Source organism: Buteo buteo, chromosome 10 (genome assembly GCF_964188355.1).
Source record: "Buteo buteo chromosome 10, bButBut1.hap1.1, whole genome shotgun sequence".
Classification (NCBI taxonomy): domain Eukaryota; kingdom Metazoa; phylum Chordata; class Aves; order Accipitriformes; family Accipitridae; genus Buteo; species Buteo buteo.
This window is the reverse complement of record NC_134180.1, coordinates 2,034,588-2,061,225: the sequence shown is the minus strand read 5'-3', so window position 1 is coordinate 2,061,225 and position 26,638 is coordinate 2,034,588. Positions and strand designations below refer to the sequence as shown.

The 26,638-nt window shown below is 64.4% G+C and overlaps 2 protein-coding genes across 6 annotated transcripts; one reads left to right on the top strand and one right to left on the bottom strand.

Moving 5' to 3' along the window:
- Positions 1–200: 200 nt before the first annotated feature.
- Positions 201–8,920, bottom strand: CRLF1 (cytokine receptor like factor 1). Of its 5 annotated transcripts, none has more exons than XM_075037902.1 (9): positions 8,844–8,920; positions 8,115–8,272; positions 3,613–3,891; positions 2,864–2,993; positions 2,307–2,476; positions 1,891–2,048; positions 1,639–1,807; positions 1,152–1,330; positions 834–1,009 (listed from the first exon to the last, which is right to left on the bottom strand). In XM_075037902.1, the coding sequence occupies exons 2-9, from the start codon at positions 8,197–8,199 to the stop codon at positions 986–988; spliced, it is 1,194 nt and encodes a 397-aa protein (XP_074894003.1). In that variant the 5' UTR covers positions 8,200–8,272; positions 8,844–8,920; the 3' UTR covers positions 834–985. The 5 variants fall into 5 exon arrangements, with proteins under 5 accessions (XP_074894006.1, XP_074894003.1, XP_074894002.1 ...); XM_075037901.1 differs by lacking the exon at positions 8,844–8,920 and adding an exon at positions 8,434–8,454; XM_075037905.1 differs by lacking the exon at positions 8,844–8,920 and having other exon boundaries at positions 201–1,009; positions 1,141–1,330; positions 8,115–8,535.
- A 5,245-nt stretch (positions 8,921–14,165) lies between these two features.
- Positions 14,166–21,468, top strand: TMEM59L (transmembrane protein 59 like). Its single transcript, XM_075037464.1, has 8 exons — positions 14,166–14,390; positions 15,873–15,978; positions 16,264–16,358; positions 18,223–18,369; positions 18,473–18,581; positions 18,916–19,027; positions 19,177–19,294; positions 19,545–21,468. The coding sequence occupies exons 1-8, from the start codon at positions 14,226–14,228 to the stop codon at positions 19,704–19,706; spliced, it is 1,014 nt and encodes a 337-aa protein (XP_074893565.1). The 5' UTR covers positions 14,166–14,225; the 3' UTR covers positions 19,707–21,468.
- Positions 21,469–26,638: the final 5,170 nt, after the last annotated feature.

Sequence of the window (26,638 nt, the reverse complement as noted above, 5' to 3'; positions counted from 1 at the left end):
AACCAACTGTGCCGAGGGGCTGCCTTGCTTTGACCCCCATCGAGATGGACACTGCCTTTGCTGCTGGCTGGAACCCTGCAGGCAGCAGCTTCCCCCCCCCAAAAAAAACCCCACCTCTTAGAGATCAGCTGTGCCCCCAGCCCCACAACGGCTCCAGTGCCCCACAAATGCCCTTTCTATGGTCATCCAAAATAAACCTGTCCCCATGGTTTGGTGTAAAGGACTTGTGTCGTGTCTCCCCCTCCAGTGCCCCCCCCTCCACCTTGGCTCGGGAGCCCAGGGACGGGGTGACGAGGGACACGGATCCCATTTGGCTGCCCGCTGCATCCCCGTCCCCGTGCGCTGCTGCCGCTCCGCTGACGCAGACCCCGGTGGGGTTTCAAGAGGTTTATTGGCATTAAGCTTAAATCTGTTCCTAATTGACTGAAATGGAACCAAAATAAGGCTGGTTTGAATCAAAATTGGAGCAGGCACTGGGCAAACCCCAGCAGCCTCAAACCAGCCCATGTGGCTTCCCAGGGCCAGACCCCCCCTCCCCGTGCGCTCGCACATGGGTCCCTGGGGAGAAAAACAGCCAAAATTGCTTCCGGGGGGGGGGGGGGGCTGTGCTGAGGCGGGGGGGGGACACCCAGAAAGCCCCCGCTGCCCCTTTCATCCCAGAGGCTGCTCCGGCTGGCGGTTAAGGAGCAAAGCCTCCGCACCCCCCCCGGCCAAGCGAGGCTGGGGGGTCCCCTCGCTGCCGCGGGGTGCGAGCGCTGCGGCGGGGGGCCGCAGTCCCACGGGGCCAGCGGCACGCGAGGGGCTCCCGGGGCTGGCCGGACCTGCCCCCCCCGCCTTATCCCATCCCGTTCCCCGGGGCTGCAGGGCCACGCTTCGCCCCGGCCGCCTTCCTGCTCCCCCCCGGCAGGGCCGGGGTGGGCGTGGGTGGTCCCGGGTGGGCGCCGGGCGCCCCGTGTCATCCTGCCGGCGCTCGGTCCCCCGGGGTCTACAACTTATCGCCGGGAAGAACCTGCGGAGAGGAGCAGAGCCCCGCGTCGCCGCCGGCCGCATGTTCCGGGCTCGGTGTCGCCCAGCATCCCTGGGGTCACCCTGCATCCCCATCCCCACCCAGCCGGGGAAAAGAAGTGCAAAAAAAAAGGCTCCTTACCTACCTGGTTGCGTGTTTTGTGCGATTTCTGCAGCCACACGCGCCACTGGTCGTAGAGCTTGATGCCGAGGTTGGAGCAGCCGTAGGCGTGTTTCTTCACCCACCCGAAAAACTGCTTCAGCTCCCGCCGCAGCGTCGTGTTTTGCTCCCCCCCTTTGGGGTCGCAGCCCCCCGCCGCTCGCTCTGCGGGGACAAGGGGGTCAGCACCGCCGGGGGGGGGGGAACGCGGCTCAACCGCCTCCGCCTCCTCACCATCGTCACCGTGCCGTAAATAATAGTGGGCAAGAGGAAAACAAGCAGGGTTTTGGCTCCCAGCTGGGAAAACTGAGCTCTGAATTGGCTCCTTTGCAAGAAATCCAAGTGCCGGGCACGGAGCGGGGAAGGGCCCCTCCCCGGCACGTCCCGCGTGCGCAGGGCAGGGGGAGCGCGGTGTCGCCGGCATCCCCTCCCTGCCCGCCGAACGAAGCCGGCCCGACGTCGGCGGTGCTCACCGCTGCGCGGGGTGGAGGCGGCGGTGGGGTTGCTCCAGTCGCTCCAGATGCCGGCTTTTTTGGAGCCGTAGATGCCGAAGGGATTACAGCGCACCTGGACAAAGTAGACGGTGCCGGGGCGGAGGCCGGCCAGACGGCAGGACGTCTGGTTGCCCACGTCGTCCACCACCTGGAGAGGGAAAAAGATGGCAGCGCCGGCACGGTCAAGCATCCCGCACCGTTCCCCGCCGCCGGCGAGCGATCCCGACCCACCTTCCACTCCGAGCTGTCCTCCACCCGGTACTGGATCTGGTACTTGGCTTGGAAGAGGAAATCCTTGAGAGCCGGCGGGGAGCTCCAGCGCACGCTCAGCTGGTCCTCCAGGTCCCCCACCCGGCTGACGTGCACGTCCGACGGCGGGTCGGTGGTGACTGCGGGGACAGGCGGGGGTTAAGGAGCCGCAGATGCCAAAAAAAAAACCTCGGAGGAAACAGCCTAATTCGATTAGGAGCAATTCTGCTCACAGATCGCCCATTTCCTGCTGCCCAGTCCGTGTCCCCCCTCCCCGCCAACATCCCGCCGTGTGAACCTGCCGCCCGCTTCCCCCGCCCGCCCCCCCGCCACGAGGTCACCGGCGTGGCGGTGACATCACGACACCGTGGCGGTGACATCACGACACCGTGGCTCACCCACGTCGAGGATGTCCAACATGACGACGTCGGAGACGGCCACCCCCAGCCGGTTGGACGCCTCCACCCAGATCTCGTAGGGCGTGAAGAGGGCCAGGTCCTTGGGGATGTGGCAGGAGTAGGGTCCGGCCGTGTGGTACTCCTGGCACGTGTTGTCTCGGCCGTACCACCTGCGGGCAGGTGCTGAGTGCCGGTACCGGCACCGCCGGTTGCCACGGTCGAGCTGGGGATGCTCACCCATCCCCGGAGGAAACGGCCGTTCCCGGCGGGGACGGCGGCTTATTTATCTGCCATTCCACACCGCCGGCATCGCGCCGGCGAGGTGTTGGGTTACCGGCCCTGCGGCCGCTTCTCCTCACCCTCCTCCTCCCCGGCACGCACGGGGCATGGCCGCCCGCCAGCGCTCGCCGCGGCTGAGACCTGAGGAAACTCATCACACCGGGCACCATCCCCAAACAGGGGCCAGCCAGGAGGCATCGGGCTCCCCGTTCCCCACCAGCCTTTAAATCCCACGCCGGCGTTTTTAAGAAAAATGGGAATTAAGGCGGGCACCCCACCTGAGCTTGTACTTGAGGGTGTAGTTGGTGTGCAGGAACGTCTCCCCTTCCGTCCCCGGCGCCCACTTGCAGGTGAGGTCCTTCATGTTTTTGGACCAGCAGGTGATGTTGACTGGTTTCTCTGGGGGTACTGGGAGAGAAGAAAAAACAAAACAAAACAAAAAAAGAGACGGAGGGGGATGAAACGACGCAGCGGCGAAACGCAGCCCCCGGTCCCCAGGTTCCAGCCCCGCGGCTGCAAACGCGTTTGCTGGAGGGGTTTAAGCTCCTGCCTGCACCCGGCTCCGGAGCCGTTTTCTTTCAGCAACGGCAACCCAAAAAGCAAATCCAAGCTGTGTTCCCAGTTAAGCCTCTGTATTCCTAGGACGTAGCATCGTCCTTAAAATAGCCCGAGATAAAATCTTACGATTATTGATTCGGACAAGTGTAATTTTACCGAGGGTTTGCCAAAACAGCCTTTTTCTGCTGCGTGCTCCCGCGAGCCCAAGGCTGCGGCCGCGGGTCGGGGCGCAAACCGCGGGGAGGTTAAAATCGAGCAACTACGAGCGACCCTCGCGAGCTCGCGGGGCACGTTCTGGCAAGAAGCGGGGTGTCAATCCCCGCGGGGATCCCCAAATCCTCCCGAGGCTCCACCAAGGAGCCGTGGCTCTCCCCACCGCAACGCGGCGACCCGGCCGGCGAGGACATCCCGGCACGCGGCGGCCGGCTCAAACCCGGCACGTGCAACCGCGCCGGCGCCGCCGACGTACGTCCAACGTAAAGGCAGGAGCCGGCCAAGATGCCGCCGTCTCTGCTGTGACACACCAGGTTGTCCCCCGACTGCTGCTTGGAGCCGTTGAGGCGAGCGAGGGCCACGCTGAGCGTGGTGGGGCCGAGGGCGGCGTAGGAGGCGGCGGGCAGGCGCCGGCCGTTCAGGGTCCAGTACAGGTCCTCGGCTTTCAGGTGAAAGTCCGGGCTGACCGTGCACGTGGCGACCAGCGAGGAGCCGATCAGCAGGGTGGGGTCTTGGGGGGAAATCACTGCGGGGTCTGCAGCCGGAGAAACAAAAGAGGGGGGGGAAAAAAAAATAAAAGTAATTTTTCTATAATTTTATACGTATTTAAATGTATTTTATGTCTATTTTATATGTATTTAAATGGATTTTATGTCTCTTTGTATGTATTTAAATGAATTTTATGTCTATTTGTATGTATTTAAATGAATTTTATGTCTATTTTATATGTATTTAAATGTATTTTATATATCTAGTCTTCTATGTATTTATATATTTCATCTCTATTTCATGTATTTAAATCTACATTTATTTTTATATATTTAAATCTTTTCTACCTATTTTTAAACATTTAAATCTATTTTACATCCACTTACATACTTTTTTAGATATATACATCTATTTATCACCGCACAGCCCCTCGCGGCAGCGCTCGCCCTCCTCCGAAGCAGAGGCAGGAGCCCACGAGGCGCCGGGCTCGGCCGGGCTCTCCCCGCGAGCTCGGGGGCTCCTCGGCGAAGCCGGAGCGGGGGGACGGGGGGGGGGTTCAAGCCGGGAAGCGCCGACAGCCTTTGGGGAGTTTGGAGCGTGAGGCTGGGGGGTCTTGGCGACGCTGTGATTTTTCCAGGGCTGGGTGGGGGCTGGGTTGCGGCTTTGTGAATTTTTCACGACAAAAGGATTTCCAAAGCAGCTATGGAAAGTTTTGGGGGTATTTTTCCCCCCCCCCCTTTTTCCAGTGACGCTGGCCGGCAGCCCCCCCTCGGAACACGCCGCCGAGGGCCAGGCAGCGCTTCCCGGCCAAGACCGGCACCGACCACCCGCCTAATCCCAACCATGTGCCGCCGGGCTCTGCCAAAACCCATCGCTCGCACCTCGGCACACGGTCCCTGCGCCACGACACCCCGAGGGGCCGCCTGGGAGCCGGCACGGGGAACCCCCCCGAGGGTGATCCCCACCGGGGACCCCCTCCGTGATGGGAAACCCCCCCCACGCCACTTTATTTCGAGACCCCGATGACACGAGGCTTCAAAAAAAAAGGCTCCCCCCGAGCCCGCTCCGGGGTTTTCCGTGTCCATCAGCCTTATCGGCTCCATCCGCACGCGCCAGGCTAATATCCCAAATTACCTCCCGGAAAGTGCCGCGACCTCCTCTCCCCTCCGACCTCCCCGGCTCCTATCGGCTTTCAGCGCCCGCCGGCCGCTCCAGCTCCCACCCCGGCGCAATTAATGCTCCAAAATCCTCGTTCCCCTGGAGATCTCTTAACGAGCAGTGCCTCCCGTCGCTCAGGGGATGCCGTTGGGGCGGGTGTAAAAGCGTCCGCGTGGAAAAGCATCCGGGACACGTTGGTGCCAGGCACCCCGGGGTACCCCGAGCATCGGTGGATGATGGCATGGATCCATCCCACCCACCCCCAAAGCAAACCCTTCCCCGGGGGGGGGTGGTTGAGCCCCCAACTCGCCCCATCCTCCAGCGAGGCCTCCGAAAAAAAAAAAAAGCATCCCCCAGCTCTGCCAACGAGCCCACCCAGCACCGGCTCCTCCATTAGCCGAGCGCCGAGCTCCAACTCCGCCGATAACAGACCCGACGCTCCGGGCCCTAATTCTCCTAAATCTTAATCTAAACAGCACCAGAAACACACACGAGCGCCGTAAAACAGACACGTTTCCCGTCCTCCGAGCAGGACCCTCTAGAGGGGCCAATTTTTTTTATTTCCCCCCCCCCCCCCTTGCAATTTGGTTTTTTTTTTCTCCTCCAAGCAGGATCCTCTGGAGGGGCCAATTTTGTAATTTTTTTTTTTTTTTTTTCCCCTGCAATTTTTTTTTCCCTCTGCGCAGACACAGCGCCGAACATGTGTTTTAAAAGGGAAAAGTGTGAAGTTTTCAGATCGGAGAGGAAAGGGCCGGAGAGACGCAGGCAGCCTGTGGAATGTGCAAGTCGCAACGAAAATACCTGCTCGGGGTTTTTATGGCTTTCCTATTAAAAAAAAAATGCTGATCAGGTGCTAAGTAATGCTATAAAGTAAAACCACATTTCCAAGGTGTCGGGAACGTTTATGCTTTTCTTCCGAAGGGCCGGATTTCATTTTATTTTTATATCAGCGTTTTAAGGGGCTGGGAAAGAAAAGAAAAAACCCTCCGATAAGTGTCGGAGATCACGCAGTTAAAAAAGATTTATTAAGACGTGCAGGGGGTTAAAGAAAAATACAAATAATTGCCCTGAAGAACAAAAGGAAATTTGGGCAGCCCCGAATTCTGCGAGAAAACTAAATGAAATATAGATATACATATTTTGAGCTCTTCTAAAGCTCAAGCAATGAGATTTGCAGGCAGATACGGCACCCGAAAACGCTTTATCGCTCCTTGCCACTATCTTTTTTCCCTTTCTCTTCTCCAACTGGCATTTCTCGTGCCCATCCCTCAGCTCGAGGAGGGATTTATAAAAAGCCCAGGCATTCCAGCGAGCGCGACCGAGCTGAACCGAGGGGAAACATTCGCTCTCTAAAAGGAGATTTGGCTTCGCCTTTCCCCAGCGCCGCACGTCGAGGGGCCGCAGGGCGAGCGCTCGCCCCGCTCGCCTGTGCCGAACCCCAACACGGGGGGGAAAATGGGGGCCTTGGGGGGGGGTGAAACCAGCTGTGAGCGGCACCGGGCATCCTCTTACTGGGGTGAGCCGAAAGGTGCGGGGTCAGCCCCAAGGGGGGTCCGGCCACGGCCCCACGTTGTCCCCAGTGGGATTAACCCCTCCGGCCCCCGGGAAGGGCACCGGGGTGGGCACCGCTCCACGCCAAAACCCACCTCGACTCGGAAGCTCTCGTTAACGGCTCCTAAAGGGATTTTTGGAGCATTTTTCCTCCCCCCTCCGCTGCTTCTGCAATTCCTGCCCTAATTATTGCTGCGTGAGACTTCGCCGTTAACGACGGGTAGGGGGTCAGGGGATACGAGACCTGGGTGACCGTGACCCCGCGGCATCGGCGGTGCCGGGGACGCGGGAGCTGCCGAGCGGTGGCTTTTCTTGGCGGGACCCGTTTGCGCGTCGGAGCGAACATCCATCGCCTTGAGAAATTCCCATCATAGGGAGGAAGCCAAACTTCCTGCTGCGGGGAACGGGATCTTGCCTCCCCTTCGCTCGGGCCGGAGGGAGAGCAACGAGGCGACGGGTGGGATGGAAGCTAATTTGGGTTTAGGGCTCTGTGGGGTAAAGGGGGGGCGGGGGGGAGCTCCCCCATGTCCTGCGTGTGTGTCCCCCCCACCGTGGCAAGGGGGGACCCCGATCCCCGCGGGGCTGAGGCCGCCCACAGCTCAGCCCACAGGTGGCACCTCCTGGACCTGCCACCGCCGGGTGGGACCCCCAAATGGGCAGCATTGTGGAGCCCCCCAGGGGTATTTTTTTTTTTTTTTGGGGGGGGTGGGTGTTCATTGTTCTCCGTGGGGGAGGGAGCTCCCTATTGTTCTGGGTGGGGAAAAGGGGATTCATTGTTCTCTGGGACAGGGGGGAGCACGGCTCTCGGGGGGGGAAAGGGGGGGTCCCCCTTGTTTTTAGCAGGAGGAGGGGGGTCTTAGAGGCTCCGGGGGGGGGGCAAAAGGGGGGTCACCGCTTTCGGGGTGGGAGGGGGTCGTGTGGGGAAGGGGTTCGCTATTGTTCTCCGGCCGGAGGACAGGGGTTTCCATTGTCCTGGGTGGGGAACGGAGCCGCGTTGTTCTCCGGGAGGGGGGGGTCTGCACGGTGAGGGGGGGGCAAGGGGGAGGGCTGACCCTTCTAGGGTAAAGGGGGGGTCCCTCTTCTCCATGGGGAGAAGGGACACTCGCTGCTCCCAGGGGAAAAGGGGGGGGGTGTCCCTGCTGCTTTCGGGGATGGGGGGGGGGAACAAAAAAAGGTTCCTCTATTGTTCTCTACGGGGAGAAGGGGGGGCCCGGCTGGGCTGCGGGGTCGAGGAGGGAGGGGGGGGATCCCGGCTGCCTGCCGGGGGGGGGGGGGGAGGCGATTTGGGGAGGGGGGGGGGGGTCCCTTACCCTGCACCGCACAGCCCCGAGGTGCGCCCGCCGCTGCCCCCGCCGCTGCCGGGACCGCTCCCGCATCCCGGGGGGGGGGGACACACACGACGGGGACACCCCCCCCCCCAACACACCCACGGACCGGCACCGCCCGGCCCGCAATGAACCGGGGAGCCCCCGGGCGGGGTGTTTTTCTCCCCCCCCCCCCCCCCGTACCCCCCCCCCTTTCCTCCCGGTGCCCACCTTACGGGAGCCTCCCGGTACTCACAAGCGAGGGGTTCGGCGTGGAGAAAACTCAGGCAAAGGGAAAAAAAGAGGAGAAGGAGAAGGGGGGGGGACAACAACAACGGCATGGCCGGCTCCGGTGCCCGTCGGTGCCCGGGGCGGCGGAGCGTACCGGCACGTCCGGGAAAGTCCCGAGCAAGTCTGAGCAAAAAAAAAAAAAAAACAAAACCAAAAACCCGGTTACCAAAGCCCTAAATGCCGCCCTGGCCCCGCCCCGCCCGGTTCGGACCCGCCCCCGGGGGGGGCAGAAAGTCACCGGCCCCCCCGTCCCGTCCCATCCCGGGATCCCCCCGTCCCGGTACCGAGCCCACTGATCCTGCCGTGCTCCGCCCGGTAAATGCCCGGTGTTGCCGTGGGATGCTGGATATCCCCCCGCCGGTGTCCCGGTCCCCCCCCCCCCCGAGCCCCGCGGTAGGTGAGTAAGAGCCGCCGTCCCACGGGTGACTCATGCGTGGGCCCCCCCCGGACCCTCCCGTGCCCCCGGGGCCGCTCTCCCGGGGCTGCACACACAGCCAGGGCCCCCCCTCATCAAAAGGGGCTTTACAAGACCAAAATCCTATTATTACTTTTTTTCTGGAGGGGCTGAAAACAGACGTATCTTGCCCTAAATCCCAATATTTTCTATCAAACCCACCCTCTGTCTTTCTCCCCCCCCCCCAAAAAAAAAACCCAAACGTGGGAAAAAATGCCCCAAGTGGCTTCAAGCCCCCACCGGCTTGGGGTTTGTCCCCGGGGGTCCCGGACAAGCCCGGCGGTGATGGCGTGTCCGGTCGTGCCACCGGCATCGCGGTGAAGTGTCCGCTCGGGTATCGCACCCCCCCCACCCCCCATGCCCGGTGCCTCCTCCTGTCCCCCCCACCCGGGACTCGGTGGCACCAAGAGCTTTGCAGACCCCCGGATGGGTGGTGGGACCCTGGGACAGCGGGTCCCGCTCGTGGCAAGGCCACCGTCCCCGAGTCGTGGGTTGTCCCCGGCTGCGCGTCCTTTAGGTCTGCCTGAGATTTGGGGTGCACGATGGGGGGGGCAGTGGGGTGCCCTGAAAGCACCGGGGGGGGGGATATGCCTGGGTCGTGTTCTCCCCCCACCCAGCAAAGGGGACACGGAGGCACCTGGTGACCCTGACCCTGAGGTTGGGATGGGGCTGGGAGCCCCGAGGCTGTGGGACCGCTGCTGTGGCTGAGGTTTGTGGGTGACTCTGGGGGCTCAGAGCTGGGGGGGGGGACACACACACCTTTTCCAGCCCGTGGGGACATCGCCCGGTGGCTTTCCCCGTCCCTTTGCTCCCTGTCCCAGCTCTGCGCCCTGCGTCTCCTCGGCTGAGAGGACAGGGACATCTCTCCCTGCGGGGGACGGAGCGTGGGGGGACAGAGCCGGGGGTGGCAGGGGACATGCGGGTGGCCCAGGGTGCTCCTCCCAAAGGGGTGACACCATGAATCGGCCCCTGTCCCATAGCACCCGTGAGGGGGGGTGCTGAGCCCCGCAGCCATGCAGGGATGGGGCGGGGGGGTGATGCTGCGTGGGAGTCGCTGCGGGGCTCCGAGGTGTTGGGCACCGGCCGAAGGGACTGCGCGGATTAGCAAATAAAATTTAAAAAAAAAAAAAAAAAAGCGAGCGGGAGGGAGGCAAAACAATGCCTTTTCCCATCGTCCTGTTTTTTGGAAGCTTCTGAACTGTTTTTGTTGAAATTTCCCAAAAATGTCAGCCTCCGGGAGCCACCCAGCCTGAGAAACTTCAGCCCCAGCGTCCGCAGTCTGGCCGAGTGAATCACGGCCGCCCCGGGGGCCGGCGGCCGCCCGCAATCCTGACCCACCGCCCGGATCCCCCCCCCCACCCCGAGGGAAGCCACCCTGGGGTGGGAGCCAGCGGTGGGTGCTGGGGGGGGGGCAGTTGGAGGGAGGGAAAGAGAAATCCCCCCCCCCAGAGCCGGAGCTGGGACCAGCAGCCGTCCCAGCTGCCCACCTGCGCTGCCTGCGTGGCCGCCTGCCTGCACGGCTGCCTGCCCGCATCGCTTCCCCCATCTGCCTTCTCCTTCTCCCGGCCAAGCTTTTCAGCTTCCAGCCGGAGCCCAGGATAAAATGCGATTTAGCACGGCTGTTTTGGGGAGCTGGGATGGGTGGGTTCCCGCGGGGATGGGGGTGACACCCATCCTGGCGCTGGGAGAGGGGACACGGCCGGCTCCGGCAAAGGCAGCATCGGGAGGTGGCTTGAGGCTTTGCTGGGGGGTCAGGGGGAAGGTGGGGGGACGGTGGTGTCGGGAGGAGAGGGGAGCGTTGGTGCCCACTGGTGTCACCTGGGACGTGTCTGGGGTGTCACCCCAGGTGGCTCGGGGACGTTCGCCCTCCCCGACCCACGGCAGAATCCGGACCCGATGCTGTGGGATGGGGACAGCGGTGGGGGGGGGGACACAGTGCCAGCCCTGAGCGAGCCCTGCCGTGCCGGTGGGTCCCCAAACCCGGGCAGTTGCCGGGACGGTGTCAGGATCCGGCCGATGGCAACGCCGGGGAGCAGCCGGCGATGACAGAACCGCTCTCCCGTTTTTCTGAGTCAGCGTGGGGGGCAGATGTGGTCAGCGCTGCCCTTTGACAGTGACCTTTAAAGGGCTGCTCCCTCCTGCCCACCAGCCGCCGCGCTCGCAGGCACCGGCCGGGAGGCAGGATCCGGCCCAGCACCCCCATCTGACCCCCGGACCCGGCTGTCGGCGTCAGCGCGGTGATCCCGTGGGGCTGGCGTGGTCCGGCTGCCCCCCCCGGCGTGGCTCCGTTCCCAGGGCCTCTTTGCCCTGTTGCGGTGCAGGATCTGGCCATGGGGCCCAGCTCCCAAGCGGCGGAGCCCACACGGCCGTGAGCTCCCTGCTCTGCCCGGGTGGGATGTGACCCCCCCGGACAGATCCAGGCCCCCCGGAGCGGTGATGTCCCCAAACCCGGGCTGAGCATCCTCGGTCTGGCTTCCCACCAGGCGTCACCTTCCTGCCAGCCCTCCATCATGTGTCACCGGGGCCGGGCCCAGCACATCTACCCTGAATTAATCTAATTACTTGATTTCCCAGCCAGAGCTCACTCCATAAAGTCCTTGGACAGAGACAGCATCTGGCTCAAGGGCCAGGGTGTAAAAAACAAACAACAAAAAAACCCCAAACCCCAGAAAAAGCGGGAGGAGAGGCGCAGCGGAGCTGCCTCTGACTGCCTGCATCCTTTTAAAGTGACCTGGGGGAAAAATAAAGAGGCTAGAAATGCAAAGAATCCAGCAGTCAGAGTTTTCTTTATATTCCTCTCAGTCACATTTCCACATCCATGGGTAATTTATAACCTGCTTAACCCCTTCCCTGCCACCCCCCCAGCACAACCCCTTCGCTCAAGAGCATCCCTCGCAGCGGGGCGGCCGCACCTTCCCACCTCTGTTTGCTTTGGGAAGCACAAAAAGTCCCGCCGCGGAGTTTGCCGATCTCTAGAGAGGGGAAAAAAATGCCGTTGATGTCGAGGGGGTGCTTGAGCACAAGGGATGGGCTCTGCGGGGTTGGGACACGGGGTGACGGGTCCCCGGGCCACGGGGGGACGGCGAGGACACGCCGGCCAGCGTGGGGGGAGCCAGCGGCTTCGCAAAAGGCTCCAGAAAAAAAATAAATGTAGGTCAGTAGTGATAAATGCAAAAGGCATCGAGTGTTTCTGGCGAGGGGAGGAGGGAGGGCGGTAAATATTTGCCAACTCGAATATTATTGCCTGGGAAAGGCTTTTTTCTATTAAAAGGTGAGTGGATGGAGCATGGGCCGGCGCCAGGCGTAGCGCAGGCAGGTGCGGCGGGACCGTTGCCCACCAGCCCTCTCAGCCAACGGCACGGTGCTCCCGGCTCTCCCGGCACTCGATCCGGTGGTTTTTTGGTCCCTCTGGGGGTCTCGGCTCCGGCTCTGTCCCTCCCGGCCGATGGAAACCTCACCTGCAGCGCGGCGCCGTGATTTATGGTGACAGCCCCCAATCTATCCCATTTACTCGGCCATTAGTCACCGGTGCCGGACACGAGGCCGAGGGGCTGGACGGGCTCCAGGAGGGGGAAGGGGGGAACGAAGCCGACCTGGCAGCCCCGCCAGCCCGGCCGGAGCACATTTTCTCCCGGCCCTGGTTTGATTAACAAGATGAATAAGTTGGCGGAGCGCAGCGGGGCGAGGAGAGGCCCCACTCCCTGCTCCCGGGGGGGCGGGGGGGGGCATGGGGCTGCGCTCCCCCAGCCGTCCCTGAGGGGATCCGGCCGCCCCCAACCCTCTCCCCTTGCCCCAGGGTGTGGGCCCCCCCTCAACCCTGAGCTGGGATAGGGAGACCCCCCCCCCTTCCCCGTGCCGGGGTCCTGCCATGTGTTCCCTATTAGGGCTGGAGGTTAGCGAAGCCCCCAGCCCTCCTCCTCCTCTTCCTCCTCCCCCCTGGCCCGCTTTGGGGTGCTGCCATAAATAAGGCTAATGGGCAGGGCAGCGGCGAGCGCGGGGCCAAGCCTGCGCCTTTTATGTCTTTTAAACCCTGGGAAATCAAAGCTGTAAATCTGGGGTGTCAGGGAGAGCCCAGCGCCCTGGTTGGGAAGGGGCCCTGCGGAGCCGGGGTGCGGGCTGGGATGCACGAAGGTGACCCGGGGAGAGGACCCGAGGGCTGCTGGGGGGGGCTGGCATGCCTGGGTCGAACGCTGGTTGGGGACAAGGGGCACGAGGGTCCCTATGGGGGTGCTGGCTGGGGGGGCAGTGAGGGTCCGGTGCTGCTTGTGCTCCCAGCGCCAGGGCAGCCCCGTCGCCCTGCGCCCCTCTCTCTGTGTGCCACCAGTGTCAATGTGCCCCCCGCTCCCCACGTCCCCCCCTCCCGGTCCCCCCGCTTTCCCCAGTCCCTCTGTGCTGCTGGTGTCAGTGTGGCCCCCAGTCCTGCTGCTCCCCCCATCCCTCCGCCTCCCCCAGTCCTGCTGTGTCCCTCTGATCCCTGCGCATCCCCCGGTCCCCCCGCATCCCCCAGTGCCCCCCTACAGCCCCCGCTCCCCCCACACCTCTGGTCCCTGTGCATCTCCTGGCATCCCCCAGTGTTCGAGCACCCCCCGGTCCCCAGACCCCCCCACTTTGTCCCACATCCCGGGGTACCCCTGCATCCCTTGATGCCTGTGCATCCCCTGGTGCCCAAGCACCTCCTGGTCCACAGACCCCCCCCCATTCTCCTGCATCCTGGGGTACCCCTACATCCCCCAGTCCCCAGACACCCCCCCTATTCTCCTGCATCTCGGGGTACCCCTGCATCTCCTGATGCCCGTGCATCCCCCAACCTCCATGCATCCCCCGGTCCCCAGACCCCCCCCCCCATTCTCCCACATCTCGGGGTACCCCTACATCCCCGGGTCCTCAGACCCCCCCCCCATTCTCCTGCATCCCAGGGTACCCCTACATCCTCTGATGCCCGTGCATCACCCAGTGTCCGAGCACCTCCCGGTCCCCAGACCCCCCCCACATCCTCCCGCATCCCGGGGTACCCCTTCATCCCCCGGTCCCCAGACACCCCCCCATTCTCCCGCAACTCGGGGTACCCCTACATCCCCTGATGCCCGTGCATCCCCCAACCTCCATGCATCCCCTGGTCCCCAGACCCCCCCCCATTCTCCCCCATCCCAGGGTACCCCTACATCCCCTGATGCCCGTGCATCCCCCGGTGCCCGAGCACCCCCCGGTCCCCAGCCCCCCCCGCATCCTCCCGCATCCCGCGGTACCCCTACATCCCCCGGTCCCCAGCCCCTCTCACTCTCCCGCATCCCGGCGTACCCCTTCATCCCCTGATACCCGTCCCCCCCCGCGGTGTCCGACCACCCCCCCCCTCCATCCTCCACCCCCCCCCGGTACCCAACCCCCCCCCCAGCATCCCCGCTCCGCTCTACCCGCCGCTACCACCCCCGGGGGTTGCCGGTGCCGGTGCCGGCGGAGCTGCGGCAGGCTGCGGCGGTTCCCCCCGCCCCCCCCCCCCGGCTCTCTTCTCCTTCTCCCCCCCCCCCCCCCCGGTCCCTCCCGGCCGCCCCCGCCCGGCGCGTCACGGCGGAGCCGGCAACGGCGGCAACGGCGGCGGTGGGTGCGCTCCGCTCCGCTCCCGCCATGGCGGCCCCCCGGTACCGGGCCTTACCGGTCCTCGGCCTGGCCGTAGCGGTCGCCACCGCCGCCGCCGCGGTCGCCGTTCCCGATCCTTTCTCTCCCCAACTCGGAGACACCGCCGGTTGCCGCGGGCAGTGCGGCCGCAGCCTGCCCCGCCGGACCGCCGCCGTGAGTCGGGGCGGGGGGGGGGGGGGGGCACTGGGAGCGGCGAAAGGGGGGTACTGGGGGGTACTGGGAGCATGGGGAGGGGTAGGGGCGCTGGGAGCATCGGGCGGCATCGCGGGGTATCGAGGGGAAACTGGGGAAACTGGGAGCATCGCGGGGTGTCAAGGGGGGACTGGGGGAAACTGGGAGTATTGGGGGATGCGGGGGGACCCTGGGGGGCACCAGCCCGCCCCGCGTGGGCATCGCTGCCGTACAGGCCCCCACAGCGGGCCACCCCTGTGGGGAGCAGCGTGGGGGCACGGGGAGCACCGTGGGGGCACTGGGAGCACCGTGGAGGCATCAGGAGCACCGTGGGGGCACTGGGAGCACCGTGGGGGCATGAGGAACACCATGGGGGGCACTGGGAGCACCGCTGGGGGCACCGTGGGAGCCCCGGTGGTCTCCTCTAGCTTTGGCTTTGGGGTGCCCCCGGTAAGGGCATCCACCCTGGTTTGGGGTGCCCACAGTGTTTTCGCCCATCCCAGCTTTGGGGTGCCCCCCCGGGTCTCACCCGTGCCACCTCGGCGGCGGCAGCTGCTCCGGGTTTGGGGTGCCACCGGTGAGGCCCCGCTCCCCATCACCAGTGGCATGGCAGAACCGTCCCCGGGAGCACCGGGTGGCACAGGGCCAGCGGGACCGGGGCGAGCGGGCGACACCGTGGCGGCACGGTGGGCCAGCACCGAGCCACGGCAGCGGGGATTGAGATGGAGCCGAGCGCTGGGTTGCCGGACCCAGAGCATGACGGAAAGCCCCGGATCGGAGATGCCGTAGCCGTGCCATGCCGGGGGCCGCGTGCTGGCACCCGGGACCGTCCCCGAGCCCCCGCGGTGGCAGGGCCGTATCTAGGCCAGCGCCTTGGCAGGAGCCCACGCGGCCTCGGCTGCCGGAGCGGGGATGGAGTTGTTTTCCCATCTGGGCTCGAGCTGCCTCCCTGCCGGCACCCAGCCCTGCCCGCACTCCCCCGCGGGTTGCGCGGACCCCCGTGGGTGGGTGCATCCGCTTCCCCTGAGCCTGCACGTGCAGATGCACGCGGTGACCCCCCGCGTAGGCTCGGTGCCCCCCCCAGTGCGTTCCCGGTGTCCCCAATGCATGCAACCCCCCCATGCGCACCCTCCCCAGTGCATGCCGGTGCCCACCCAGCGCCAAGCACCCCGACAGAGATGGGGGGTCCTGCCACGTCCTCGATGGAGATGAGGCCACGTGCCAACCCCACCATCAGGTGCAAAGTGGGGTGGGGGGGCAAAGGCAGCTCTCCCTCCCCCTGGGGATGCCATCGTCCCGGCGTTCGGGGTGCCAGCCCCAGCCGTGGTCCTGCGGGAGGGTGGTGCTGCCCGGTGCCCCCCAACTGGGTGCAGGGGTGGGGGGGAGGCCGCGGTGGGGGTCCGGCGCAGCCACCAGGCTGAGCTTGGTGCCAGCTCCACGCTCGCCTCCTCCTCCTCCCTGCAGGATGCTGTTCTCAACGCCTGTTACCGGGGCTGCCGGCTGTTCTCCATCTGTCACTTCGTGGATGCGAGCGCCGAGCTGAACACAACCCGAGCTGAGTGTGAAGCAGGTGAGGAGCCGGCGGCCGAGCGGCCCCGGTTCCCCCAAACACCATCCCGGGGGGGTCCCCTATATACCGCCGGCATCACCGTGACACCTTCCACCCTCCCCGAGCATCCTGCCTCCGCTCGGCCCCACGCTGTGCCCCCAGGACCTTGCTGCAAACCAAGCGGGGTGCAGATTTGCACCCACCAGGTGTAAATCGGAAGGGATTAGGGGGGTCTTGGGGATGCGGGGCTCATCTGGGGGATTGAGCACCCCCTAAAACCTGACACACCCCCCTTCTACCTCGCAGCGTGCGCCGAAGCCTACAGCAACGCAGAGGAGCAGTTTGGCTGCGTGACGGGGTGCCGCAAGCAGCTGCCCGAGGTGGAGAGCAGGAAGGAGAAGGTGAGGGGCCGGGGAGATGGGGAGCTCCCGTTTCCCCCCCCCCCTTAACCTGTCCAACCTGTCCCTGGTGCCACCAGCAGTGGCTCTACCCGGTCCCTGCATCTGGCTCCTTCCCCAAAGGGTCTGTGGGCAGCAAGGGCTGGATGCGTCCCTCATCCCAGGGTGCCCCGGCTGCTCCGTCCCTGTGCCGTCACCCCACGGGACTGCCGGGGACCGGCCGGGGAAGGGATTCGGCTCCTCAAGGAGCCTGGAGCCAGGGGGCTGCCCTCAGGGTGGCTTCTCCGGCCACCTCGGTCCTCACCTGACCCCCGGTGTGGGGACACGGGGTGTCTTGGTCACCCTGGGCATGGCAGGGACCAAAGTTTGTCCCGCTACGGAGCAGAGCGTGCAACGCCAATGCGATGGAGACCCTGCTGAGCCCACCGGCCACCCCCTGCTCGGGACCCCACAGGGAGACGCCGGGACGTGGTGGCTTGGCCCCTGGGTCCCACTTTAGGAAAGATCCCTTCCTCCTGCGGCAGCTCAGCCCAGTCCCTCCTCTCCCTGGGGATGAAGGCTCTAACACCCCGCACGTGCAGCCCATCCATCCCTCCATCCCTCCCCAGCTCCGTCTCTCCCCTCGCTGCCCGCCGGCCGTCCCCGCCAGCAGCCTCGCAGTTCGGCGAGCCCCAGCGCCGGGATCCGGTTTCCCCCGGTGCTTTCCGAAGGCGGATTGGGACCAGGCGTGCTCCTTGGCAAAACCCACACCGTGGGATGCCCGCTGCATCTTGCTTTATTTTATATCCCCTGTTATATGTGCTCCTGCGGATGGGTGCTGTGGGCTTGCTGGGATGATACGAGCCTGCTGCCGGCCCATCGCGCTGCTTCGTCCGAAGCATAAAAAGCAGATTAACTGGGCTCGACCCAGGCTGCTGCAGATTTGGGCCAGGCAGGGCGATTACGCCGAATTCCCAGGGTGAGAGGTTCTGACGGGTGATTGTTGCAGATTCCCCCACTTTTGATCTGTTATCCTTCCCAGCAATTAGCAACGCTTTTTCCTCCTACATTTAATTAATTCAGCTTTTGCCCAATTAATTAAATTAGACTTTGGCCCAAGGTAGAGGCTTTTGGCTTTGTACACGTGCAGACAAAGATGAATTTGTGCTGTAGAAAGCCGCGGCTCCTTCGAAAAATTGCTTTGCAGCCCGTTTTTAAGACCTTCCTAGTGTCTGATCCCATTTCCCAGCCCCTCTCCAAGGTCGGGGATGAGCACCGGGGGGCAACCGGCTGATGGGGAGGGCCGTCACCCCCTTCACCCACCCAAAGCATTTTTCCTTCGGGTTCCCAGACAAGCAGGCAAAGCAGATTTAGCATAATAATTAGATACAGAATCTGACCTATTTATTTCCTGTTTGCTGGTTTGACCGTGCAAGGGGCTGTCGGAAAATGTTCGAAGCCAGTGGCAGGGAGCAGCCAAGCGGATTCCAGCAGGGATGCTTTAAAAATAACAAACCGCCGCGACGGCCAAGAATCCAGGGCACGGAGAGGCTGCCAGGAGAGAAACGCCCTCGGCATCTCGGCCGCTCCGCTCCTATTGTTTAAAGAGCTGGTGCGAGCTCAGGGCTGCCGAGGGGCTGGGTGCTGGCCCTGGGGCTGGGTGCTGGCCCTGGGGATGGGTGATGGCCCCGGGGACCGCAGCCCTGGGCTCAGTGACCCTCCCGTGGCCAAACCACGGGTCCTGCACATCCCCATCCCTGGGAGAAGCAGGCTGAGCCCCGGACCTGAGCGTTTGGCTCAACTCGGTCCCGTCCTCGGGGCGGGATGTTGTCCGCCGGGGTGGGTGACGAGGGGACCACGGTGACACGATGTCCTTGCTCCTTTGCAGAGCCTGGAGCTGAAGGCGCCGTCACTCTCCATGTTCGATTTGGTCTCCACCTTCTGCAACGACATCGTCAGCTCTGCCCAGAGCTTCATCTCCTCCACCTGGACCTTCTACCTGCAGGCAGATGATGGCAAAGTCGTGGTCTTTCAGGTGGGGGTGTTTCAGGTGGGGGTGTCCCGCGTCCCCACTCTGCCGTAGGGGATGGGGACCCCCCGCTCACTGCTTTCTCCCTCTTTCCCTGCCAACCCATCAGTCCCAGCCGGAGATGGAGTATCCAGTACTCGAAGCACTGGAGACCCAGCCGGAGCGGCCGGCGCGGCCGGGACCGGGGTCCGGCCCCCGCGTCTCCCAGCCCCACACAGGTGCGGGGGGGTCTGGGCTGCCGGCGGGGTGAGGGGCCGGGACCCTCTGAGCCCTCCTGGCTCTTGTCCGATTTCTCCAGAGCTAAACAAATTACCCGCTTCTCAGGTCTGATTAGCTTCCCACACCCCACACACCCGCAGAGTCCGGACTCGGGACCCACTCCAAGAAGTTCCTGGGATCCTCTGCGTCCCCGCAGTGGGCAGAGGGTCCCTGGGGGGAGAGGGGACCACCCGGCACCCCTGCACCCCATCCTGTGCTGGGCAAAGGGATGGGGGGTGGGACAGGCGTGCCCACAGTGGGTGCCCGGGCTCAGCATCGCCTCTCCCCTGCCAGGCCCCCGGGTGAAGGGGGAGAAGCCCCCCGTGAAGGAGCCACGAGGCAAAGGCAAGGTGCAGCACCCGGACCCCCCGCAGCCGGAGCACGACTTCCTCGGCTGCATGTCCAAGTAGGTGTAGTGGGGCTGCGCGGGTGCCCGGGGGGGCCTGGACCTGCCGGATACGCCGGAGCAGATGCTCTCCCACCCCCCAATTCCCACCTCGTGCCCTGCCATAAACTCGTCCTTTTTCTTTGGCGGGGGGTGGTGGGGTGTTACAGGCGCTCGGGCCTTCCTCGCTGGATCCTGGCTGCCTGCCTCTTCCTCTCCATCATGGTGATGCTGTGGCTGAGCTGTGCCAGTTTGGTGACTGCTCCTGAGCAGCACGTCAAGACCCAGGTACGGGGTGAGCGGTGCTCAGCGCAGCCCGGTGGGGGGGGTCCTACGGGGGTCCCCGACACCCTGGCTCTCCCCGTCACAGCTGGGTGAGCCTTGGCGGGGCTGAGACGTGGCCGTACGGTGTTTGCAGTCCCCGGCCACCGTGCTGGGCTCGCCAGCACGTCCGTGCCGTGCTCTACGTCCCCAGCCAGCCCCGTGGTGTTCCCGGTCTGGGGACAACGGGGTCCTGTCCCCTCTGCCTTTCTTCCAGCCTCTGAGCATCAACGGAGACAAGGAGTACCTGGAAGACCTGGATGGCCCCGGCGCTTTCCCCCTGCCGCCCGTCATCGCCGTCACCCTGTGCCCCACGCACGGCGGCGAGGACGCGGGGCCGCTGCCCCTCAAGGTCGACCTGGGCAAGACCATCCTGTAGTGCTCCCACCCTTCCCATCACCACCACATCACCTCCCTGTTTCCATCCCCAGGACATCGTCCCCGGTCCCATTCTGTGGTCCCTCCAGCTCCCCTGTGTCCCCGGCTCCTGGCGGGGCATCTCTGGCTCTGGCATGGAGGGGGGACCGGGGGTACGATCTGGCTCGGTCCCGCTCTCCTCCCCAGGGATGGCCGCTGCAGAGGAGGCTCCCAGGAGCCGGGCAGCGGCTTTGCCTCCTCCGTAGATGTGCTGTTTGCTGGGATCTTGGTTTCCAGCGCTCGAGAGCCAAGAGAGGAGCTGCCAGAGCGGGGCGGCCGGGGGGAGCCCGTCCTCGTAGCGGGGCGGTCCGTCTCTTCCCGACCGGAGCCCCCGGGGCCCCGCAGCCCTCCGGGCATGGGTCCAGCGCTGGGCAGGAGGGAGCCGGCTGCGGTGGGGGATGGAGAGCGTCTGCAGCGTTCTGGGCTTTGGCTCGGCACATCCCCGGCCTCCCACCTTGGGCTGAGCCTCCAAGGCGCCGTCTCCGGCCCTGGGAACTCCCTTCCGCCGGCCGGAGCCGATTGCCTTGGGGAGCCGAAACGTGGCGAATGGATTTGGCGTTGGCAGCCGGAGAGAGGAGCGGATCTTGCCGCCTCCGTGCCCACGCGAGGACCCAGCCGGCCCCTTCCCGGAGCTGCGGAGGGGCCCCAGGATGGCTCCTTCCCCTCCCCGATGCCTTTGGGGCGGCTGGCCCCGATGCCGATGACGGGTCGCTGGTGGGACTGAGCAGGGGACGAGGCGACGTTTCCCTGCCTCGTGCTGCTGTGGCACGTCCGAGCTCGGGCAGGAGGTGGGAGCTGCCGGGATGCCTCCGTCCTGGGCTCGGCATCCCTGCCCGATGCCGGGAGCAGCTCAGCCTGCGGGGCTGTAGCCGATGGCAGGACCTAGCGGCAGCCGGCCTCCGGGTCCCCTGGCTCACAGCACTGCTCTGGAAGCAGGGGGCTAGTCCTGGGGTCTCCTGGTCAAGCGGGGACCCCCTCAGCTCGCCCCGGCACAGCCCCTCGGCACGGAGGGGTCCCTTTCCCTCCCTCCGCTCCGCAGGGCTCTGCTCCCACAGCCGGGCTTGGTGCGAGCCGAGGCATCTCCCCATCTCCCCGCCGTTCTCCATCACTTGACTTCGTGCATCATTTCGTGGTTTGATTTGCACCGGCATGTGGTTCATCAGCCCCTGGTGCCCCATGGGGACACCCCTGCACTCGGGAGGGACGGCTCGGCGGCGGCGGTCCCTGCCATCCCCGCGTCCACCTAACACGTCTGTACAGATTAACTTATTACCTGTGACTCCCCACCCTTGGGTTTTTAGGCTCTCTCCGTGTGCCGGCTGCTCCCCAGCGCTGAGCGGTCTCGGGGGGCCGTGGCGTGGTGGGGCGGGGGGGCTCTCATCCCCATCCCCACAGGTTTTGTGCTGCTCCGTATCACTTTCACCCGTGCAACATATCTGGATTTGGGGAGCTGGGTTGGGGAGGGGGTGGGGGGGGTGTTGTGTCCGTTTTGGGGTACACTTTTTGTTGTCGCTTTTTGGCTGCTCGGCTCAGTGTAAAGCTCGGTGGAGTCTGCGGTGTTGTCCCGGCCACGGCAGCTCTCCCCATCCCCGGGGTGCAACCGCACCGGGCCATGAGCTTGGGGGAGAGGGTGGCCGCGGAGGCCCCCCCAGCTTCGCTTCCAAAGGGCAAACCCAGCCCCAAGCTGGCTGGGCGGCGCGGGCGGAGGGGAAATAAAAGGTTTGTACCAGACCTGGATGAGTCGGTGGCTTCACAGGGTGCCCGTCGCCAGCTGGGGAGCAGGTTTGAGCCCCTGCGCAGGGCTGGTGGGAGGACGCAGGTCTGTTCCCGTCTTTGCAAGCCGAGCCAGGATGAAACCTCCGGCAAACTGGAGAGAAATCCCCTGCTTGGGCTGTTTTGCACGGACACGGAGCGTTGCTCCTCTCCGCTGCAGGCTGTGGGGCCGGCAGATTGGCCAGATCGAGAGATTCGGCATCAAGCGTAAAAGGAGATGCTGTGTTCCCCGGGGAGCTGGTACCAACGCCCGTGGGGTGGGTGGGCTCGGTGGGTGCTGGGAGGGTGCGGGGTGGGCAGGGGGCCATGCACGCCAACACATCCACCCATCAGCCGTGAGGAAGAGGAGGAGGAGGCTGAGACACGGCGGTGGGGAGGACCGCGTGCATGTCCTCACGCGTGCGTATAAAGAAGCACTGGGGAACGAGGGCTTTTCCCACTAAAAATTGCCTGCCGGCACCTGGGCGCCCATTTCGAGGAAGGAAAGCGTAAACCGGGCCGTGCACGCGCGCGACACGTCAGCGTGACACGTCAGCGTAACGCGCCGCGGCCGCCCAGGCTCGAGGGCTGGGACGCGCTCGCGTGTGCACGCACCCACCTTTCCCCCGCGGCGTGTGTTTTTCCTGGCGCGGCGCCCGCGTCCACGCCACAGTCGAGCTCTCCCCATGCCAAGCACGACACAAAAGCTCACGCGAGGGCCTGCAGGCTCGTTTTTTAGCACTTCAGTAGCTCAGCGGGGTCCCGTCCTCGGAGCCAGCAGTGGCGCGGGGCCCCTGAGGAAATGGGGCTGGTGCTGGCCTCAGCTGCTTATTTTCTTTGGGATGCGGAGCTGGGGACGAGGAGGTGCTGCCCGACCCCTGTGGAGGGATGCTGGGGTGCTCGACACGAGTCGCAACCGAAGAAGGATCTCCAGAGGGGATGCAGAGCTTGGTCCGCTGCCTTGCCAGAAGTCTCTGCTGCCGGAGCACGGCTCCCGCCTGTCCCTAAATTGGGGGGTGTGCTGTCACCCCCACGCAGTGCGGCAATGCCGGGTGCTGGAGGGGGATGCTGTGCTCTGCGGGCTGGGCTCAGCTCGCCGAACAGAGAGGAGAGCGATGGTTTTTTCTGCTCGCTGCCTGCCCTGCCTGTGCAGCAGGCAGGGAGCCGTGTGGAGGATGCTCTGGGCAGCCCTGGCTGTACGGAGCTGGCACGGGAGGTAGAACATGTGCCACAGCCGTATTGCCCCGGCGATGGGATCTGGGGGCTTGCACGGTGTCCTCAGCAGGCAGCTGGGTGCCTCGGGGTCCCAGGGTGGGCAGAGGGGTGTCGGGGGCCGGCAGGACAAGAGGGAAGGGTTGAGAGATGGGAGCCCAGCGCTCAGCAGCCTTTGGGGTAGGGGCAAGCTGATGACCCAGAGACAAGAGCCCCCCGGCCAGGGCCAAGCCACCGAGTGCCCCCCCGGATGGTGTGTCAGGGGGTGTCTTTCTCCTGCATTTTCCATCCGTAGCCCAGGGCATTAACGCTGAGCCCCGTTATGGGCTGGGCGAGGGTGCTGGCACCCGCTCGCCCCCAGACACCCTGCGGTGATGGAGCAGCAGTTGGGTGCAAGAAGGAGCGAACAGGGAAACGCCGGGATGGTGCTGCCTGGGGGTGAGACCCCCAACTACAGGGTTCTCTGCGTCCCCCTGCTATGGGCTGGTGCAGAGGGAAATGGCAAGGCACGAGATCGGTGCGGACAGCTGGTAAACCCTGCCCGCCGCGGGCAGCGGCTCCGAGCGGGTCCCCTCCTGGGCTGGGAGCCGGGCTACAAACCGTGGACAAGCTCCTCGCCTTTAAACTGGAGTCAGATTCCTCATTTCTGGCTCGGGGTGCAGGAAACTGTGCCCAGGAGCAGGTGAGGAGAGACCCCACTCTAACAAGAAGGAGATGCATGAAATTAGCTGGTTCCACTCCCCCCAGCAGGCAGCCAGGGTGTTTTCCATCCGACGCCTTTTCCTTCTCGCTCCCTCTTTTTTATTTTTTCGTGGGGGGAAGCAAAATTCATGGTGTGTGGCCCCATTGGCAACGGGCAAGCCAGCCCACGGCGGAATCGCACCCTCCAGCCCATGGCCGGCGGCGAGGGCACGGGGGATCATGAGCCCACGGTGGGTCGCGTCCTCGCGGCGAGCATCTGCGCGCCCACGCTCGCCTCCCGCGCGTCCAGCCACGGGTCAGCAAGAAATCGCAGACCGGTAGGTGGGGACTGTTAGCCACGCTGCGGCAAGAAGCGGCTTCAAAAAGTGGGGGGAGGCCAGCGCGCTGCCCCCCACACCTCCACCACGGACCCCCTGCAGCATCTCCCCGCTCGTGAGATGCCATCGCTCGGCCTCCGTGCCGGCGATGTGCCGAGGGTTGCGGGGATTTTGCTGGCTGCGGATGGGGTCGGCAGCCCCCCCCGGCAGCTCTCTCTGTGGCTGTGTTGGGCTGCTGTTTTCACCTCCAGAAAATGCCCCCTCCTTTCTCCCCCCTCCCCGCAAATCTCAGCTGCCGGGAGCTGGCCCGGCTCCACCGCCGCTCGCACACTCCAGCTGAGGAGCCGGGCCACGCGTTGAATGCATTTGCTCACGGATTTCCCTCCCCTCTTGCCGTCTGCTCCCAACGGTGTCGTTAGCCCCTATTTCTCATCACGCTCTCCCGTGCCGAGGAAGATTTCGGGAGCTCTCGCAGCTCCTCGTCCCACTGTCGGGTGCCCAGAGCCCAGTGCCGTGTCCCGCCGGGACATCTCTGCTTGGGAAGAGAATTGGGGTCCAGGGATGCCGCACAGGGCAGAAAGCCCAGGACTGGGACAGCAGAGTGGGGAAGGACTCCGAGATGTCCCTGCCTTGCACACACGCGTGCCAACCCCCGTTTTCATGATTTGTGACCGATTTTCCCAACTCGCAATGGACACGGTGTTGGTTCACCTGGGTCTGCACCCGTCGCTCCCCTTCGCCCCTTCCCACTCGCATCCCGGGGAGATGCTGCTGGATGCAAAACAGCCGGGGGAAGGTTTCTTATTCTTGTCTCATGTTGGAGGAATGAGGGTCTTTCATGAGAAAGCACAAATTAGGGTGAAACAGCGGTTTTGGGGCCTGCCAGAGCAGGGCTTTTGAAGATGACAGAAAAAGAGCCCGGGCTCCTATCTCAGCTGGGGAAAAGATATTTTCTAGCTGCTCCAGCTGCCTCTTGCTGCCCCTGGCCCGGCTCCTGCTAGCACATGGTTGCAATCCGGTGCTGTTCTGACCAACACACAGAGCTGTAAATTCAGCTTTAAGCTCAACAGAGGCTAAGTCTCCATCCAGAGATGGAGCGAGGATAAGGATGCGGGGTGGGGAGTTGGACCAGGATTCAAAGCGAGCTCTGGCAGCACCGCTGGCTTGCAGCACCTTCCCGACCCCACGCGTGGGAGCTGAGCCCTTGCTCTTACAAATGCTCCTTCGAACCGCGCTGGGCACCATCCTGGAGCCGGCAGCAAAGCTCGTGTGGCCTTCAAAGATGGAAACCTCATGGTGCTGCCGGAATCAGGCAGCCGGGCTGGCAGGGGAGCGCCGTGCCGTAGACGGCCACCCGGGAAAACACATCCATGGGTTTCCTCTCCCCGTCCTCCTTCCTATGACCTACCCCAAAGAAGCGGAGCCACGGGTGATTCAACAACAACAAAACCAAACGAAAAACAATCTCCTCGTGCTAATGGGATTGGTTCTGTCCCTACCACGCACATTCCAGCCCGGCTCGAGGGACCGCTCGGGGCGGGGGGGGGGGGGAAGGGGAGGCTAATGAAGCCAAATTATTCTCCGTCTTCAAATGTCAGAGTTCAGCACGGTGCCGCTGGCTGGACCTGGCGCAGCTGCTGTGCCGTGGCGATGCCGTGTGGAGGCGAAGCACCCTCTCGGCAGCCGGCACGGAGCGCCTGCGCGCATCCAGCCTGCCGCCAAGTGACATGCATTTTCCATTCCCTGGGCTTCATTACTTCTTGGAACGCAGACCTCGTTCGCCGGGCCATGAGGGGCTTCGCTTCCCTCCGTGTTTATTTTCGCTGCCGTGTGTTCTTTTGCCAGGTGAGGAGCTCAGCCAAGCTGGTCAGGGAAAGCAGAGATGTATGGTTGCGGTTTGGCCAGGCGGATGGGAATCGGGCTCCCCTAAGTGCCGACGCGGCGGCGCGGCGCAGCACCTGCTCACCTTCAGGCGCTGGGGCCGTCCCGCTGATTTCACGGGGATGACACGTGTGCTTAACACCGCAGCACGTGCAGGAGGGATTTGCTGGATCGTGGCCTCGCACCGGTGCCGAACGGCACTGGGGACGGCCAACGCCTCCAGCTGGCGTGGGAGCCGGCTCCCGCGGGTGCCATGTGCGTCAGCTCGCCCCGCCGTGCGTGGGAGTGGAAGGAGCCCAAGATTCGTAAAAGAAGGTGTTCGGCCTTCCCCCAAGCCAGACCCCACGTGGCTCTGCTGTCTGCTTCCCGCTCGCTCCTGCTCCTCCCGCTCGCTCTTCAGCGCAGGGCATAGCAATCCCTACGCCTCCCAGCACCGGCATATGCACAGGCGTGCGTTATCCGTGCCGGATGAGATGGCACCGCTGCTCCACGGGGTGGGTAATGCTGCCCGGGGATGGGAGTCCGGCTGAAGAGCTGGGTCGTCTCCATCGCGGCAGGGAGGGGATGCTGCTTGGCCGATGTGCCGTGCCGGAGCCTCGGCAGCGGCTGCTGTGTCGGTTTGGCTCTGCACCAGGAGATCAGGGACCTGAAGGGCTGGTCTGTGCCCCAGGATGGGTGGGAGCCTACAGACCTCATCCTGCCCTGGGGGGCTTGGGTACCACCACATCACTGGGGGTCCCACGTCCCCCAGGGCTGGTGGCTGGTCTCAGCCATGGAGTTATTTGCACAGGTGGTGCTCAAGGGGAGAAGGAGCATCTCACCTTCACCAGCCTCCCAGGAGAGACTAATAACGTCTCAGGGAGCTGAAAGATCTCCAAGCCTGAACACGAGCGGGGGGAGATGCAGGCAGGGTATCCTGATGGGGCAAAATAAAAGGGAGCGAGAAGGACGAGCTCACGCAATGCCGCGGCCCATCTTTATCTGGAGAGCTGGTGCACGCAGACGCACCCCAGCCTGCATGCTCGACCCC

Excerpts from the sequence above, each read along its gene's own strand:
- CRLF1 (XM_075037905.1), bottom strand. The coding sequence starts at position 8,199 with ATGCCGTTGTTGTTGTCCCCCCCCCTTCTCCTTCTCCTCTTTTTTTCC. Across the intron at positions 2,049-2,306 it reads GTTGGACATCCTCGACGTGG|TCACCACCGACCCGCCGTCG; the intron begins GTGAGCCACGGT and ends CTGTCCCCGCAG. Across the intron at positions 1,331-1,638 it reads CGCCTCCACCCCGCGCAGCG|AGCGAGCGGCGGGGGGCTGC; the intron begins GTGAGCACCGCC and ends TTGTCCCCGCAG.
- TMEM59L (XM_075037464.1), top strand. The coding sequence starts at position 14,226 with ATGGCGGCCCCCCGGTACCGGGCCTTACCGGTCCTCGGCCTGGCCGTA. Across the intron at positions 15,979-16,263 it reads CCGAGCTGAGTGTGAAGCAG|CGTGCGCCGAAGCCTACAGC; the intron begins GTGAGGAGCCGG and ends TCTACCTCGCAG. Across the intron at positions 16,359-18,222 it reads TGGAGAGCAGGAAGGAGAAG|AGCCTGGAGCTGAAGGCGCC; the intron begins GTGAGGGGCCGG and ends GCTCCTTTGCAG.